The sequence below is a fragment of the Triticum aestivum genome, chromosome 7B (assembly GCF_018294505.1).
Source record: "Triticum aestivum cultivar Chinese Spring chromosome 7B, IWGSC CS RefSeq v2.1, whole genome shotgun sequence".
NCBI lineage: Eukaryota > Viridiplantae > Streptophyta > Magnoliopsida > Poales > Poaceae > Triticum > Triticum aestivum.
The window spans coordinates 377,048,563-377,064,345 of NC_057813.1; the positions used below are offsets into that span (position 1 = coordinate 377,048,563).

General features: G+C 43.3%; 2 protein-coding genes across 2 annotated transcripts; both read right to left on the reverse strand.

The window, feature by feature from the left end:
- Window positions 1-5,532: 5,532 nt before the first annotated feature.
- LOC123157969 (ABC transporter B family member 2-like) lies at window positions 5,533-11,522 on the reverse strand. The gene is made up of 10 exons (XM_044576132.1): window positions 11,325-11,522; window positions 11,130-11,184; window positions 10,219-10,394; window positions 9,933-10,133; window positions 9,571-9,830; window positions 9,174-9,487; window positions 8,736-8,959; window positions 7,808-8,160; window positions 7,169-7,590; window positions 5,533-7,079 (listed from the first exon to the last, which is right to left on the reverse strand). The coding sequence occupies exons 1-10, from the start codon at window positions 11,520-11,522 to the stop codon at window positions 5,599-5,601; spliced, it is 3,684 nt and encodes a 1,227-aa protein (XP_044432067.1). The 3' UTR covers window positions 5,533-5,598.
- A 1,626-nt stretch (window positions 11,523-13,148) lies between these two features.
- Window positions 13,149-14,819, reverse strand: LOC123157970 (ABC transporter B family member 14). The gene is made up of 2 exons (XM_044576134.1): window positions 14,726-14,819; window positions 13,149-14,626 (listed from the first exon to the last, which is right to left on the reverse strand). Exons 1-2 carry the CDS (start codon window positions 14,817-14,819, stop codon window positions 13,149-13,151), a joined length of 1,572 nt encoding a protein of 523 aa, XP_044432069.1.
- Between the last annotated feature and the right edge of the window lie 964 nt (window positions 14,820-15,783).

Consider the following 15,783-nt stretch of genomic DNA (forward strand, 5'->3'; position numbering starts at 1 on the left):
AGAATCCGGAGAAGCTTCCACGTGAGGTATTTCTTCTCCGCCCTCGGTTCCCCGTACATGCCGGTGAACCTCCACCTGAAACCGTCCTCTTCTTTGATCTCCAGATCCATGTGAAACCTAGAGAAATTGCGCAACTCGACGGATAGTCCTCTCCTCCAGAACACCGCCACACCTCCACTCTTTCCCTCGCTATCTCGTGCCACCATGCACGAAAGACCGATCAACCACTTGAATCTCTCCATCTTCTTCGCCTTCAGTTTTTTTTCGAACACAAACAAGATGTCTGGGTCCTCGGACCTCTGGATGTCCAGAAGTCCACAAACTGCCGAGGCGTTTCCCAACCCCCGGCAGTTCCACGTCACAACTTTCATTGGTTGCTGCAGGGCTGTAGATGCAGCCTGATACATCTCCGTCGTATCTATAATTTTTGATTGTTTCATGCCAATATTCTTCAACTTTCATATACTTTTGGCAACTTTTTATACTATTTTTGGGACTAAAATATTGATCCAGTGCCCAGTGCCAGTTCCTGTCTGTTGCATGTTTTATGTTTCACAGAAACCCCATATCAAATGGAGTCCAAACGGGGTAAAAACAGACGGAGAATTATTTTGGAATATTTGTGATTTTTGGGAAGTAAAACCAACATGAGACGGTGCCCGAGATGGCCATGAGATAGGGGCCCACGCCCACTCCAGGTGGGGGCGCCCCCACCCTCCTGGGCCACTCGTAAGGCGGTTGATGCCCTTCTTTGGCCGCAAGAAAGCTAATTTTTGGAAAAAGATCTGGGGGAAGGTTTCAATCCAATCGGAGTTAGGGATCTCCGGATATAAAAGAAACGGTGCCAAGGCAGAATCTCAGAACGCAGAAACAGAGAGAGACAGAGAGATAGATCCAATCTTGGAGGGGCTCTCGCCCCTCCCAAGCCATGGGAGCGAAGGACCAGAGGGGAAACCCTTCTCCCATCTAGGGAGAAGGTCAAGAAAGAATAAGAAGAAGGGGGGCTCTCTCTCCCCCTTGCTTTCGGTGGCGCCGGAACGCCGCCGGGGGCCATCATCATCACCGCGATCTACACCAACACCTCCGCCACCTTCACCAACATCTCCATCACCTCCCCCCCTCTATCTACAGCAGTCCACTCTCCCGCAACCCGATGTACCCTCTACTTGAACATGGTGCTTTATGCTTCATATTATTATCCAATGATGTGTTGCCATCCTATGATGTCTGAGTAGATTTCCGTTGTCCTATTGGTGATTGATGAATTTCTATGATTGATTTAATTTGCTTGTGGTTATGTTGCTATCCTTTGGTGCCCATCATATGAGCGCGCGCGTGGATCACACCATAGGTTAGTTTTATGTTGATAGGACTATGTATTGGAGGGCAAGAGTGACATAAGCTTCAACCTAGCATAGAAATTGATACATACGGGATTGAAGGGGGACCAATATATCTTAATGCTATGGTTGGGTTTTACCTTAATGAACGTTAGTAGTTGCAGATGCTTGCTAATAGTTCCAATCATAAGTGCATAGAATTCCAAGTCAGGGATGACATGCTAGCAGTGGCCTCTCCCACATAAAACTTGCTATCAGTCTAGTAAAGTACTCCCTCCGTCCCAAAATAAGTGTCTCAACTTTGTACTAGCTCTAGTACAAAGTTGTACTAAGCTCAAGACACTTATTTTGGGACGGAGGGAGTAGTCAATTGCTTAGGGACAATTCTGCAACTCCTACCACCACTTTTCCACACTCGCTATATTTACTTTATTGTTTATTTATCTAAACAGCCCCTATTTTCTATTTACGCGTTCTTTACTTTCTTGCAAACCTATCCAACAACACCTACAAAGTACTTCTAGTTTCATACTTCTTCTAGGTAAAGCGAACGTCAAGCATGCGTAGAGTCGTATCAGTGGCAGATAGGACTTGAGAGAATGTTTGTTCTACATTTAGCTCCTCGTTGGGTTCGACACTCTTACTTATTGAAAGAGGCTACAACTATCCCGTATACTTGCGGGTCATCACAGCCCCGCTTCCATTGAATGTTCACTTGCTGTCTCGACATTGATCTCCAAGCCCATCTGTTTCTTCGCTCTTATCTCCCCCTCCAACTCATCATCAGTCTCCACTGGCGTCATTTCCCGCTTTTTACCCACCAAACTCACTTCCCCCACATTAGAGGTTCCTTCATCGTCGCTCCTTTTAATACGCTTGTATGTTTTCCTCTTCTCCTGCTTAGCATCCCCCACCTTCTTCCTTCTTCCCCCGCCATCTTTAGAGTGTGTAACCATCATATCTCTCCCCGGCTCCTGACTGCGTAAGGTTTCTCCCCCTACTACGCCCACCTCCCCCTTCTCGTTCTCCTTCTCATACTGCTCCATCCCCTGACCTTCCTCCTCCAGCCCCTTTACCTTCGCCCCTGCCTCCCCCTCATGTGCTAGAAAATCTAGCTTCTTTTTATTTGGCATAGAGCTTCTTGTATCAGGGAGCTTTAGGGGACTGGTAACTTCCTTGTCTTCCCCTTCTTATTCATGCCCCAAACCTGCCCCTCGTCCCTCCGCCTACAATTTTCTGAATCACTTCTTGACCAACTGCCCCTGCCACCCGAGCTATTGCTTCTTCCGGAGCTCCACCACGCCCACCACTCCACTGACTTCTTTCCTCCTCCCCCGACCTCCTTGCGTTAATTTGCAAATTTACCTTCATCTCCCTGTTGTACAATTGCATTTCGCCTTTTCTCAGTTTGTACGAGCACTCTTTGTCAGTATGCCCAATCAGCCCGCATGTGAAGCAGAAGTCTGGCAAGAACTCATAGGTAAAGGGACACCACTTCTTCTTTTCCTTCTTTTTGACTCCCTCCATCGCCTCCCCGTCATGCTCGACATCACTCTCCTCCTCTTCCTTCCCTTCCTCCTCAACCTCCTCCCCCCCTTCCTCATTCCCTATGGGAACTCTAATTTTGATACCTCGCATGAGTGGCTCGCGAACATCCATCTTCACCTTTATTCGCATGAATTCCCCTATCGCCATGCCCTCCCCATCCACATCCACCTCCAGGCACTCCCCTGTTGCATTCCAATAAGCTTGCATGTCTCTTTATGCATCATTCCTAGCGGGATATTAGAGACCCTGATCCATATTGAGAAGTATCTGAACTCATAGTCATCCAGAGTTTTGCTAGGCACAAAATCCTCCAGAACTAGCAGGTCCTTCCCCACCAGCCACGGCCCCCTCCAGCGCCCATCTCTTCCCTGATGCCTGGCCGAAAGAGAAGAGGAACAAGTTGCGCCTCATCTCCTTGCACTTTGTACCCTCTCTCTGGCACCAAATCCTTCCGAGGGTCTGCGCAATGCCATCTGCATTCACCGCTTTCTCCGACAGAACTTTCCCAATGGCTTGATTTGTGTTCACCTTCTTGTTTGTGCTCGCATTCCCGAGCACCACACACTCCTTTCTTTCTGAGATTTGCAACCTCTTGAGAAGGCCCTCGACGCCATCAACTTCTTCTTTCTTCTCCTTGCCCTTCACCGACGCCATTCCGGGTTGGTGGTTTACGACCCCGAGCCCCGGGCTCTCGGGGAAGGCTTTGGTAGCTGGGATCTCACTTGACGCTGACCCACTCCGGCAAGCGGTGGTCGCTCTCTCAGATCTTCCCCCCTCGTTCTAATCCCCTTCCCGCACCCACTGCCAGGTCCCAGCCGCTCCGTAGCGACAATAGCACGGCTAGCGGCGGACAGGGCAGAAGCTACTAGGGAAGCAGGGGGATGGGCTCGACCCAAAGTGGCAAATTGGCGGTGAGGCCTAGCCAAACCTAGTCGCCCACGTGTCGCCGCGAGGCACTTTTCCGTCACACACGGGACAGACGTCATAGTGGCTACATGTTATTTTTCGGTGTACGCAATTGCTACGTATGTAGTCTATGTTACAACTACAGGAGGACCAACCGCTGTTTAAGGCGGTGCATATGCAATTGGAGCAGGTGGCTATGTATGTTTTTCCCCAACATGGATGGCAACATAACCTTCGCATCAATCCACCACCTCCATCGACATAGGGATAGTGTCGGTCTATAGGGCTCTACTGTGACCATTTTGTCGTTTCTTTTTCCATCAATTTTTGTTAGACTTTAGATTGGGCTGTGTGCATCCTAGTTATGTAGAGGCCGGGTGTTACTCATAATTCTTTGTATCCGTTTGATGCTACATTTTGAGATAATAAAATCGCTCTTTATGGAAAAAAGATAAAAATATGAAGTGTCCTCGTCTAAATTAAAAGACCGTGGAAAAGGGTCGATATAATATATAGTAGTAGAAGGATCTATGTGCGCATTCCCTCTGATGGTCCGCCGCCGCATTTCCGAACTCCGGCGACGGTGCCGCTCTGGGCCGTTCCGAACAAGGAAGGGGGCGAAACGGAGGAAGGCGGAAGCGACAGCGCAGCTGGTGAGTTCAATCGCGTCATCCCGCACTTCTCGAGGGCACGGGTTTCCAAATTCATATCCTACCACTATAGCGCATATGCATCATGTGGGGGCGAAATCTTCTCGGAAGTTTTCCAAAGCTAGACTCGGGTATGCAAATTAGCAAAGCATGCATCTTCTGGAGAACTGCATCCCAAGACAGGGTTTTCGTCATGGAATTGGGGGTGGACATACTCCAGGAGCCTCAAGGACTTCTAATTCGAGCGCGAACGAATTTAAGATGCTAGGATTGATGGAAACTGGGGATTTTTTTTGTTTGTTTATAACGCACCGATGCTACATTTCGCCTCGCCTGTAAACTGGACTCATAGTAACAACTCCATATATCCTTGGATTGTATCTGCTATATGTCAGTGGTGTGGCACCAGTGCCAAACAATCATTTCCCTTCGATTTGGTCGTGAATGCAATTATGGACAACAATAACCCACTGGCCGTAGTTCCTCGCAAACTCAAGACTAGGATATGCATAATGTGGAGGAGAAATCTTTGTGGAATTTTCAGAAAAGAAAAGGGGCGGAATTTTCGTGGCTATGGATTATAGGTTTGGATTTCCTGGTGATATTTTAGTTTCTCTATCGATAGTTGTGGCACGTCATTGACTTACCAAATGGTTTCTATACTTTGTTGAAGATTTGGATATGTAAATAAGCAAAACATGCGTCTTCCGGAGAAATGTATGTGTTGGAACATGGGGGGTTACACATTCCCAAAATCTTTTTATTCAAGTAGAAATGAATTTACAAAGCTAAGATTGGTAAAAGAACTGGAAAATAGTTTTATGGCACTGGCGCTACATTGCACCTTGCCTAGAAATTTGACTCAAAGCAATAACTCCATTGCACGTTGAAGGATCGCATCTGTCACATTTACAGTGTTCCGCTGGTGTCTTATTATTTTCCTTAGATCTGGTTTGTGAAAACGCAGTTATATAAACATTAGTACAGTGACTTATAGCTAACAACTTTCCATATATTATAGCATTTGCCCTATTTGGAATAACCAACTTATTCAGTAGGCACAAAAACTGTCAAACTCTGTCTTTACATTTCCCCCCCATCTGGCATCAAATGCTTGAAAAATGATGCTACCAGCAAAAGGACTGATCATGAGATCAGTCTTTCCCTGCTTTGATTTGCATATTGTACAGTCTCGAGTAAACACCATTGCTTGCTGAGACTAATGTTGCGTGGCTACCCGTCTCTACCACCTCACCTTTGTCCATGACGACAATTACATCTGCGTTTGTGACTGTGGACAGCCTGTGGGCAATCGTGATACTTGTGATCTTGCTTGAGAGCTCACCCTTGTTTTTCCACCCTTTTGCACCGAGGGTGTTCATTACCACCCTCTCAGATTCACCATCTAGAGCACTTGTCGCCTCATCTAGTAGCAGTATGACGGGCTTCTTCAGTATAGTTCTTGCCACAGCTATCCTCTGCTTTTGACCTCCGGAAAGTTGGCCTCCTTTGTCCCCGACCACGGTATCATACCCTTTTGACAGGCTGCTTATGAAGTCATGGATGTTTGCCTCCATTGCGGCCTCCACTATTTCTGTTTCTGATGCGCCTTCATTTCCATAGCTGATATTCTGTCTTATAGACAGGTTGAACAAGATTGGCTCTTGCTGCACCAGTCCTATCTGCTTTCTCAGGCTCTTGAGGTTGTAGCCTCTGATGTCCTTACCGTCTATAAGTACTCGGCCGCTGCAAGGATTGTAGAATCTTAGCAGCAGAGCCAACACTGTGGATTTTCCCGAACCACTTGGCCCAACCAATGCGACCCTTTGACCTGATTCGATAGCTAGACTGAATCCATCTAGTATGATCACTTCTGGTCTCGAGGGATAGCTGAAACTGACATCTTCGAACTCAACATTACCTACAATTCTGTCCTCACCGTTCAATTTTGGTTCATCCGGCACAATCTGTGTTTCTCTGTCGAGAATGTCTAGTGCAGGATCCAATATCGCAATGGCGGACATGACCATAGGGATCAAGGACCATAGCTCTGTGATGGAAGGTATTGTCATTGCAAATGCTTGGTATGATCGTACACAGTTTTCAAATGTTGCTAGTTTCCTGTCAAGTAGCACAATGGTATAACTCAATGCAATAGCATGTGTCATATGCCACAAGCAGAGTGAAATCCCCTGTACCACACCATACTTGATACTCTCAATCCTGCTTATCCGCATCGGTTCTTGCAATGCCAAATCTGCTTTCCTGAGTATTTCTTCTTCCTGAACAAAAGAGGCCACAGTGCGGATGTTGCTAACAGCCTCTGAAGTGAGTGAGATGAGCTTCCGGTGAGACTTAGAGTTGTCAGTGGCAAAACCTTTTGCTGACCTGACCTGTACAAGGCCAGCGATGAAGTGACATGGCATCATAGCCCATGCAACTAGACCCATCCTCCAGTTCACTGCTATGCTTAACGCTGTTGCTATAATAATTGAAGAGATGCATTGAACCATGACAGCCATTCGATCAGATATAATCGTTTTTACCATGGAGGTGTCACTGACAACACGTGAGGTCAGGAAGCCAACACTGTTTTTTGGTTCCTCGAACCAACCTATTTCACTTCGAAGAACAACTGCATTTATTAAAGAGAATTATTGTTACACTGAAAACAAGAACACAGTATATACTTTATTAAGTGCAACTCATGACTTTGTGAGATACCTGAAAACAGGGCCTCCCTTAGGTTATTCATTGCCCTTTCGCCGACCAGGCCGTAGATATAGTGCTGGAAGATGTTACTGAAAAATGTTAACATCCCTATTAGGAACAAAATAATTGAGTACTTGCTGACTTTTTTATTTGCATCTGCATCGAAGTATGCTATGCCAACTGTCATGATATAGAAAGCAAATAGAGGCCTTGAGATCCCAGAGATTGCTGCTGCTGTGGAGCCCACCAGAACCTTTCCTGGCACCAGTTTAAAAGTTCCGAGGAATATCCTGTTGAAAGCAGACGTTCTCTTTCTGATACTTTGCTTCGATTGCTTTGAGGTCGGTTCTGGTTTCTTCTCTTGTTCATATGCAGCAAAAGATTGTTCTTTATACGTTGCACTGTCTTGCTCTTCTTCGACCTGATCAGTAAATCTATTTTAACAAAATAAACAAGTGAGTAAACTATACTCTTATTCATCATTGGTTTAGTTGCAGAAAAAACATATTTTCAACTTTACACTGATGCATCTTCTGGCATGTATGGCATCGAATAGTTTTCATTCATAATTCCACATGTACAATGTGATTATGGATTCCATAAATAAACATTATATAGTGTGAAAAGAAGTGTGCAATTGATTGCATTTACCTGTCTTCATTCTTGCTGGATTTCTTTTCTAGACTTTGCATACTGCATACACTCGAGTAGAATGTACTTCTCTCCAACAATTCTTCATGTGTTCCGTGTTGAGCTACTCTCCCATTCTCCACAATAACAATCTTGTCTGCATTTATTATTGTTGACATTCTGTGGGCAATCAAGATAACTGTCCTCCCTTTCATAGCTCTGTCAAGAGCATCCTGAACTAGCTTCTCTGATTCTGAATCAAGTGCACTTGTGGCTTCATCAAGAAGAAGAATGGGGGGATCTTTTAGTATAGCCCTTGCAATAGCTATTCTCTGTTTCTGACCTCCTGACAGTTGCACCCCTCTTTCTCCTACCTTAAGTGGTTCGCAATAAAGCATATGAGTGATGCCTACTATTATATAGACTTGGTTCGTAACTAAATTCTGTACAACTAGCTATGTTTGGTGCAACAAATTGATGTTGTCCTAAGTCATTTGGTGGTGCATGCGTACATGCTCTGTCTCACTATGCACCATGTGACAAAGGAAACACTAAACCTAAGAATTTTTTAATACAAGATAACCTTAGATAACATACTACAACCAATCAGAAATTCCTGAAACAATTTAATAGGGGGACAGAGTGAAAACATTGCAACAACTACACTCTTGATTCCCTCAATGGACGGATATATTAAAACAGAGCTTTCCGAGGCCAGCCTCGAATAGTCAAACGGAGGGAGTAACGCATTGCATGAACTCCTTTCCAAAAAACAATGCATGAACTAAAACAATATATCAGTGCCGAACTCAAAAGTATAGACCACATCTCTTAAGGCTATTTAGACCTATCTGTTAATAACTTGAAATTATTTGATTCACAACCATACAAAATAGAGAAATTTGTGAGGTTGCCACTAGTCTTTTGTTTCATAAACATAAAGTCTTACCTCAGTCGAGTATTGATCTGGAAGTTTGGATATGAAAGAGTGCACATTAGCTGTTTTTGCTGCTTCAATTATCTCTTCATCAGTTGCATCCAGTTTTCCAATTCTCAAGTTATCCATGATAGTACCAGAAAATAGTGCTGGTTCTTGAGAGACTGAGCCTATATTTCTCCTCAGGGACTTCAGGTCAAGTTCCTTAATGTTTTGACCGTCAACAGTAATGCCACCTGTGTTGTTACACGCAAAAAAAATCTGAAAGTTACACTATGAATCATATGATTTTTGTTTCTATGGAAAACTGTATTCTGTTTGAAATGCAAACATTTCATCACTGTGTATGTAATCTAAAAGCACTCGTGAACATAATCGAACACAACAAATGAAGAATATAGACCTCAGGAAATATTTATGCAGGGGTAGCGTTCTCTTCTAGAAGCCTACCTGATATAGGATCATAGAATCTTTGAACCAGAGAAATTACAGTGCTCTTCCCACATCCACTGCTCCCCACAAGAGCCACCACTTTGCCTGCTGGTATAACTAGTGTGAAACCTTGAAGAATCAGCTTGTCTTTACGGGACGGATATGTGAAATCCACCTCTCTTATTTCAATATGTCCAGTGACCTTTTCTAAGATTCTTCCGTTTGATTCATAATTTATCGCTGTTTTTCTTTTGATAACCTTAAATACTTCTTTACCAGCAGCTTTTGCTTGGCTGAAGGTCTGAAGATCCGGCGCGGCGTTTGAGAGATATCTGAAATTGCAGATAAAAATATCAGCTGGAGCGACATCACATGGTATATGCTAGATTGCTGGAAATATAATACTCAGCATTACATCGCAGCGGAGAGGATATTAATGACTGCAGCAATTGTTTCACCCCCTTTTGCAGATCTTCTAGTTACTGCCAATGCTCCAATATAGATGGTCAATGAGTATGAACAGAAGGTTGCAATCTGTAACATTCCCAAACCTAGTCCTTTTGTAATTGCCTCTTTCTTGCCTAGCTTGTATTGCTTGTCCATGCATTCGATGAAGGATTTCATCGCCGAATTTTCTCCAACAAATGAGAAGACGGTCTTGATATGTGAAATAGTCTGTGCACACATTGTATTGGTATGCTAAAAATATTAGTATGGCACTAACAAATTTAATATGACAGAGGCTTAGTTCTAACAAGGTATTCATTTACGTAGTACCTGTTCTACAACTGAGGTTACTTCAGAGACCAAAGCTATCCTTGTCGCCGACATGCCAACCATCATTTTCGCATATGTTGCCCCAACCACGAGGAGCATCGGAACTACCAAGAATGCCATCATACCCACCTCCCAGCAACACACAAAGGCAATAATGACAGCAACTAAGAATGTGGAGAAGTTGGACATAAAGTGACCCATCTGAGGCGAAAAAAAGTAAGGCATGATTGCGGTTTGTTATCATAAAAAGACATTTTTGTGCTTCACTTGCTGAAACATGCAATACCTTCTCTCCAATTGCCTCTTTTATGATACTCATGTGGTTGGTTGCTCCAGCCATGATAGTCGCGGTGGTTAAGTCAGTGTCAAAAGCTCCGATATCTTGGCTGAGCACTGATGTCAGATATGCCATCTGCATGCGTGTCATTTGTCTTTGACTTGTATACATCCAGCATGCGATTTCTGCGGCAGGATCGTTGTGACAAGAAAGGTAAGACTGTTTATTGGAATAACACTAATGCTATTCATATTGCTAGTGATCCCATCATGCGGTGTTCTCTTGTTACTGTACATGAGGGCAAGTAACCAAATGAGGATTGGTGTTATTATGAAATCTGTCACCATCATAGCATATCTTCAGGTGTCTACTAGATGATGTTTGGTTAAGGAATTCGACAAAAAGATAAGATTCTAGCCAGCTTGAACCATTCTCTTTGTAACTTCACTGATATATTAATGAGCCCCCGATCCACACTTTTCCGCAAGCTCAACCCAAATTCACTTGGTACACCAGCCTTTAGTTTCTGTGAACTTACTCGAACTCTGGTTTACATGCAACTCGCCAAGAATGTCAGGCAGAAGGTAGTTGAAGTTACTTTAGGTTATATCTAATTTGATTGACCATGATTGTATGCAGCTTTTTTACGAACAGTTGTTAGAAGTTTTTTCTTCTGAATGTATGCTGTCAGGTTGTACTAGTGCTGTTGTTCTCATTTCTCCAGCCTGAATACTTGAAATATTCTATTGTTCTTCACATACACTCGTGCTTTTTAAATACTAGTTTAGTTCACTGTGATTTTCAAATTTTCATAGATTTCTATAGACCTGCACCATGCTCCATTTCAGGGCATAAGAACTAATAACTTGCATCTTTTGTTTACATTCTTAAAAATAGCAAAGGTAGAAGCTTGTACTCACCAATTATTCCAGCAGGGAGTGTAATAAGTGCCAAGAACCACATATATGGAACTAACTGCAACAGAAAAACAAAAATACACTGTCAATAACATGACAAATATTTTTTCCTCCAATAAAATGGAAGAAAAGCATTTAACCAAACCAAATAATAATTATATATATAATAGCTTGAAACTATTCTGGGTAGAAGGTAACCTTAGAAAATTCATGGACCATGGCGTTCAGATCGTTTATGTTGTTCCCGAACGCATCAACAGTTTTCCCAAGTATGTAATAGGACATCGAAGGCGCCATGCCATGCACAAGGGAGCCCATGGTCCCCAACACCATGAACATCCAATCTAGTGCATCAGCGTAGCAAAGCAAGCCAAAGAACGGGAACGGCTCGTCCATGGCCACCTTTTCTGGCGTTGATGGTGCCGGCGGTGATGTGTTTTTCTTGTCAACAGCACTGTCGGGAGTACATGATTCGACGGGGAAGTCATTCTCTTGGATGGATGGCATTGTATTTGTGAGCATTGAGATAATTTGCAGGAGAGTAGCAAAGAGCACCGAGCAAATATGTAGAGTAACAGGAGTAACTATATAGTTACAAGATAGGACAAAAAATTGTTACTCCCAAGGTTTATATTATGTATGCACTACATCAGCATGGAATCAAATACCAATAGTTATTGAATCGATCCTAGCGGTTGACGTTTTAAATTAAACCTAGGTTGCTGGCATGAACAGATCAACCTCTTGTGAAAATTCACAAGAAATAAATTATTTGTTTTTAGTGACGCGTGGAACTCAATTATTCATTCAGTGTCACATCATTGTGAAATACTAAGCATGAATCTTTTGTTGTTGTGTCAAATGCTACACATGAATCTTTTGTTGTTGTTGTAACCAAATTGAGGGACACGAGGGCAACCTTGTTTTCATCCACGACTTGCATAGAGTTAGGCCAGCTGCAGACTAGTCCAGATTGGCCATGACCAGTGCTATGACACTTGGTGAAAGCTACTCTAGCACTCTGGCATACTTTGATATTACTTTGCAGGTTTCTTGTTTCCTTCCAGATTTGATTAAACAAACTGTCTAGCCTCGTTGCATAAATACACGATGCTCTGCTAAAACATTTTTCCAGTTTCTGTTGCAAAGTATTTTACAGATTAGGTCAACATATAGAATTGTCTAGTAAATCAAAATGATGGATACCTTGGAGGAACTAGTTATCAGTTTAACAAGAAGAATAGGCACCCCAAATTCAACTTGAAGAAGACCTGAACTTGAGTGGTAGTCTGTCCATTCGCTTCCTGATCCTATAGTTCTAGTAATAGGCGGTAGTTTCTGCTCAAGTCCACCTCTTAGGTGATGTGTCCACAAAAGATACCAAGTCATTGTACAACCATGTTCTTGTGGCATATCTATTTACTTAGATTATGCTCCTTGTACTCACCAAATCTGGTGATCTGGCATGCCTCGGTTTGCCAGTTTTGTTTTCTATTGCCTATAGGAGTAATACGACACTTATTATTGATCGGAGGGAGTACATATCATAGAGGCTCATTTGGTTGCGGCCTACTAGTAGGATTTGTGATGCATGAGGCTCATTTCTCTACATTTTTTTTAATTTGCCCTTGGGGCAGCCATGTGCGACAATTTATTTGTTGAACTGTATTATGGTCAGATGATGAACTTTGATCTGATAAATAAAAGGCTGTGTGCATCACTCGATGCAGAGGCCGAGGGATGTCCCCTCTTCGAAAAAAAATCAGAGTAATGACCTAATTGATAGAAAAGAGTACTTCAGTATGATACTCCAAATGTGGCAAATATTAAGTTGGATGGAGGACAATGTGACCCATTTTTTTAACTCATGGATGAAGCATCTTGAACATATGAAGAGATAGCTATGTTATTACAATCTGTCAACTGACAGTAAATGCATCTGAGCAATACTGCAAATGCTGGCAAAGCACCTAAATATATTTAGATCGGGTCTCGTGGCTACAATGGGGCTTGATAGAGCTATCAATCCTTCATGTTGCTTTGCAAGTGAAACAGCCTTGAGTAAACACCATCATCTGCAGATATCAGTGTTTGGTGGTCACCGGTTTCAGCCACCTTCCCTTTCTCCATCACAACAATCATGTCTGCATTTATGACTGTGGACAATCTATGCGCCACTGTGATGCTTGTAATATTGCTTGATCGCTCACCTCTGTTGTTCCACTCCTTGGCCCCTAAAGAAGTCATCACCACCCTCTCAGACTCACCATCGAGTGCGCTAGTTGCCTCGTCAAGAAGCAGAATGTCTGGCCTCTTTAGTAGAGTTCTTGCGATAGCTATGCGCTGTTTCTGCCCTCCTGAAAGCTGACCTCCTTTGTCTCCAACGACTGTGCCGTACCCTTCTGGCAAACCGCTGATGAACTCGTGAATGTTTGCGTCCATGGCAGCCTGGATGATTTCAGTTTCTGAAGATTCTTCACTTCCATAACTAATGTTATCTCTGATGGATGTGTTGAACAGAATTGGTTCCTGTTGAACTAATCCAATTTGCCTCCTGAGCCATCTGAGGTTGTAGTCCCTTGTGTCTTTGTTGTCAACTAGCACTGTACCTCTGTGCGGATCGTAGAATCTCAGTATGAGAGCCAGGACAGAGGATTTTCCTGCACCGCTTGGGCCAACCAATGCTACCCTTTGGCCAGGCTCGATGACTAGATTGAAGCCATCCAGAATGGTGATCTCTGGGCGTGATGGATAGTTGAAGTTCACACCCTGAAACTCAATTCTCCCCACGAGCCAGCGGTCACTTGTCGCTTTTGGTTCATCTGGCACAATCTGCGTCTCTCTGTCTAGTATGTCAAATGCAGGATTCAGTATTGTTATGGCTGACATGACCATGGGAATCAGGGTCCATAACTCTGTGATGGAAGGCACCGTGAGCGAGAATATCTGGTATGACCGTATGCTGTTCTCAAATGATGCTTGCTTTCTCTGGACCAAAACTGTGGTGTACCAGAGTGCCACTGCATGTGCGATGTTCCACAGGCAGAGCGAGATCCCTTGGATTATCCCATACTTCATGCTCTCAATCTTGGTGATTCTCATGGGTTCTTGCAGTGACAGTTCTGCTTTCTTCATGATTTCATCTTCATAAACAAAGGATGCCACGGTCCGGATGTTGCTAGCAGCCTCCGAAGCAAGGGACACGAGCTCCTGGTGAGCGATAGCAGCGTCGCCGTAAAATCCCTTGGCTGACTTGGCTTGGATAAGGCCGCCGATGAAATGGCATGGCATGACTGCCCATGACACTAAACCCATCCTCCAGTTGACGAACATGCTTACCGTTGTTGCTATCAGGATTGAAGAGATGCATTGCACAATGACTGCCATCCTATCAGATATGATGCTCTTTACAGTTGATGTGTCACTGACAATGCGTGAGGTAAGAGATCCTACACCATTCTTTGGCTTTTCAAACCAACCAAGCTCATTTCGGAGCACAGCTGCAGTGTATTAAAACAAAAAACTTGTCATATTGTGAACAATGAAAACTCGTGCAAGATATTGACAAGACCAGTGAAGAAAGTTTTCATATGGCATACATGAAAAGAGGGCCTCTCTTAGGTGTTTCATTGCCGTTTCTCCAATAACACCATAAATGTAGTGCTGCAAGATGCTACTGGCCAGTGTGACCATCCCAGCCCCGAAGAAAATCAAAGAATATTTGCTGACTTTTCTTTTTGCATCTTGATCATAGTATGCCACGCCAATTGTCATGATGAAGTAACCAAACAAGGGCTTTGAGATTCCAGAGATGGCCGCTGCTGAGGATCCTAATAGAATTTTTGCAATGTCGTCTCTAGGTAGCCCATACCAAATTCTGAAGAAAGGAGGTATTTCCTTTCTGACCTCTTGCTTTGATTTCTTTGAGTTTAGTGGTTCTAGTTTGTTCTGTTGTCCTTGCTTCGTGGAGGGCTGTCTGTTGTATGCTTCATCAGTTTGTTCTTCTATTATTTTATCAGAAGGGCTGTTTCATAAATCAACATAAACAGATTAGTAAATTCTTATGGAGTAATCCTACTTGCTATATTATCACTTAACTTCTGTGCCGTAGATTTTGTGAGCATAACCTAACCCTTAAAAATGGTATACAAATTCTTGTTATCAGCATCTTGGTAAAAGTGAGTTCAGTTACATTTTGGAAAATCTTTAGCGAGTAATCATTAAGGGCACAACTCCGAAGTAAACGTTTACCAATTTCTTAACTTGTAAGTGGTACAGTTGAGACACGTGAATCAACTGCATCAAGTCAACTACGTGAAAAAATGCAGTTGAATCAACTGAACGAGATAACACATCAACAGTATCAACTGCACTGTTTACTAGTTTCTTATGGGGTAAATGTGCACTACTTAGCAAAGCACATCATCAAATACCTAACATGCATATACTGTTTTTTCAAGAATAAAACTTTGGTAAAGCAAAGCTTTCCCTTGGCTAAAGTTAAGTTACCTTGCTACCATCTTTCCAGATTCCTTCTCAATATTTTGCACGCTGCATACGTTTGAGTAGAATGTGCTTTTCTCGAGCAACTCTTGATGTGTCCCGGTCTGTGCCACACTTCCATTCTCTACGACAACAATGGTGTCAGCATTTACAA

What these genes read in the sequence shown, in the direction of transcription:
- LOC123157969 (XM_044576132.1), bottom strand. Translation starts at nt 11,522, where the DNA reads ATGGACGAGCCGTTCCCGTTCTTTGGCTTGCTTTGCTACGCTGATGCA. An exon ending in AAGAGGCAATTGGAGAGAAG is followed by an intron (nt 10,134 to 10,218) that starts GTATTGCATGTT and finishes TTTTCGCCTCAG; the next exon opens with ATGGGTCACTTTATGTCCAA. An exon ending in CAGATCAATACTCGACTGAG is followed by an intron (nt 8,161 to 8,735) that starts GTAAGACTTTAT and finishes GAACCACTTAAG; the next exon opens with GTAGGAGAAAGAGGGGTGCA.
- LOC123157970 (XM_044576134.1), bottom strand. Translation starts at nt 14,819, where the DNA reads ATGGTCACACTGGCCAGTAGCATCTTGCAGCACTACATTTATGGTGTT. An exon ending in AAGAGAGGCCCTCTTTTCAT is followed by an intron (nt 14,627 to 14,725) that starts GTATGCCATATG and finishes AATACACTGCAG; the next exon opens with CTGTGCTCCGAAATGAGCTT.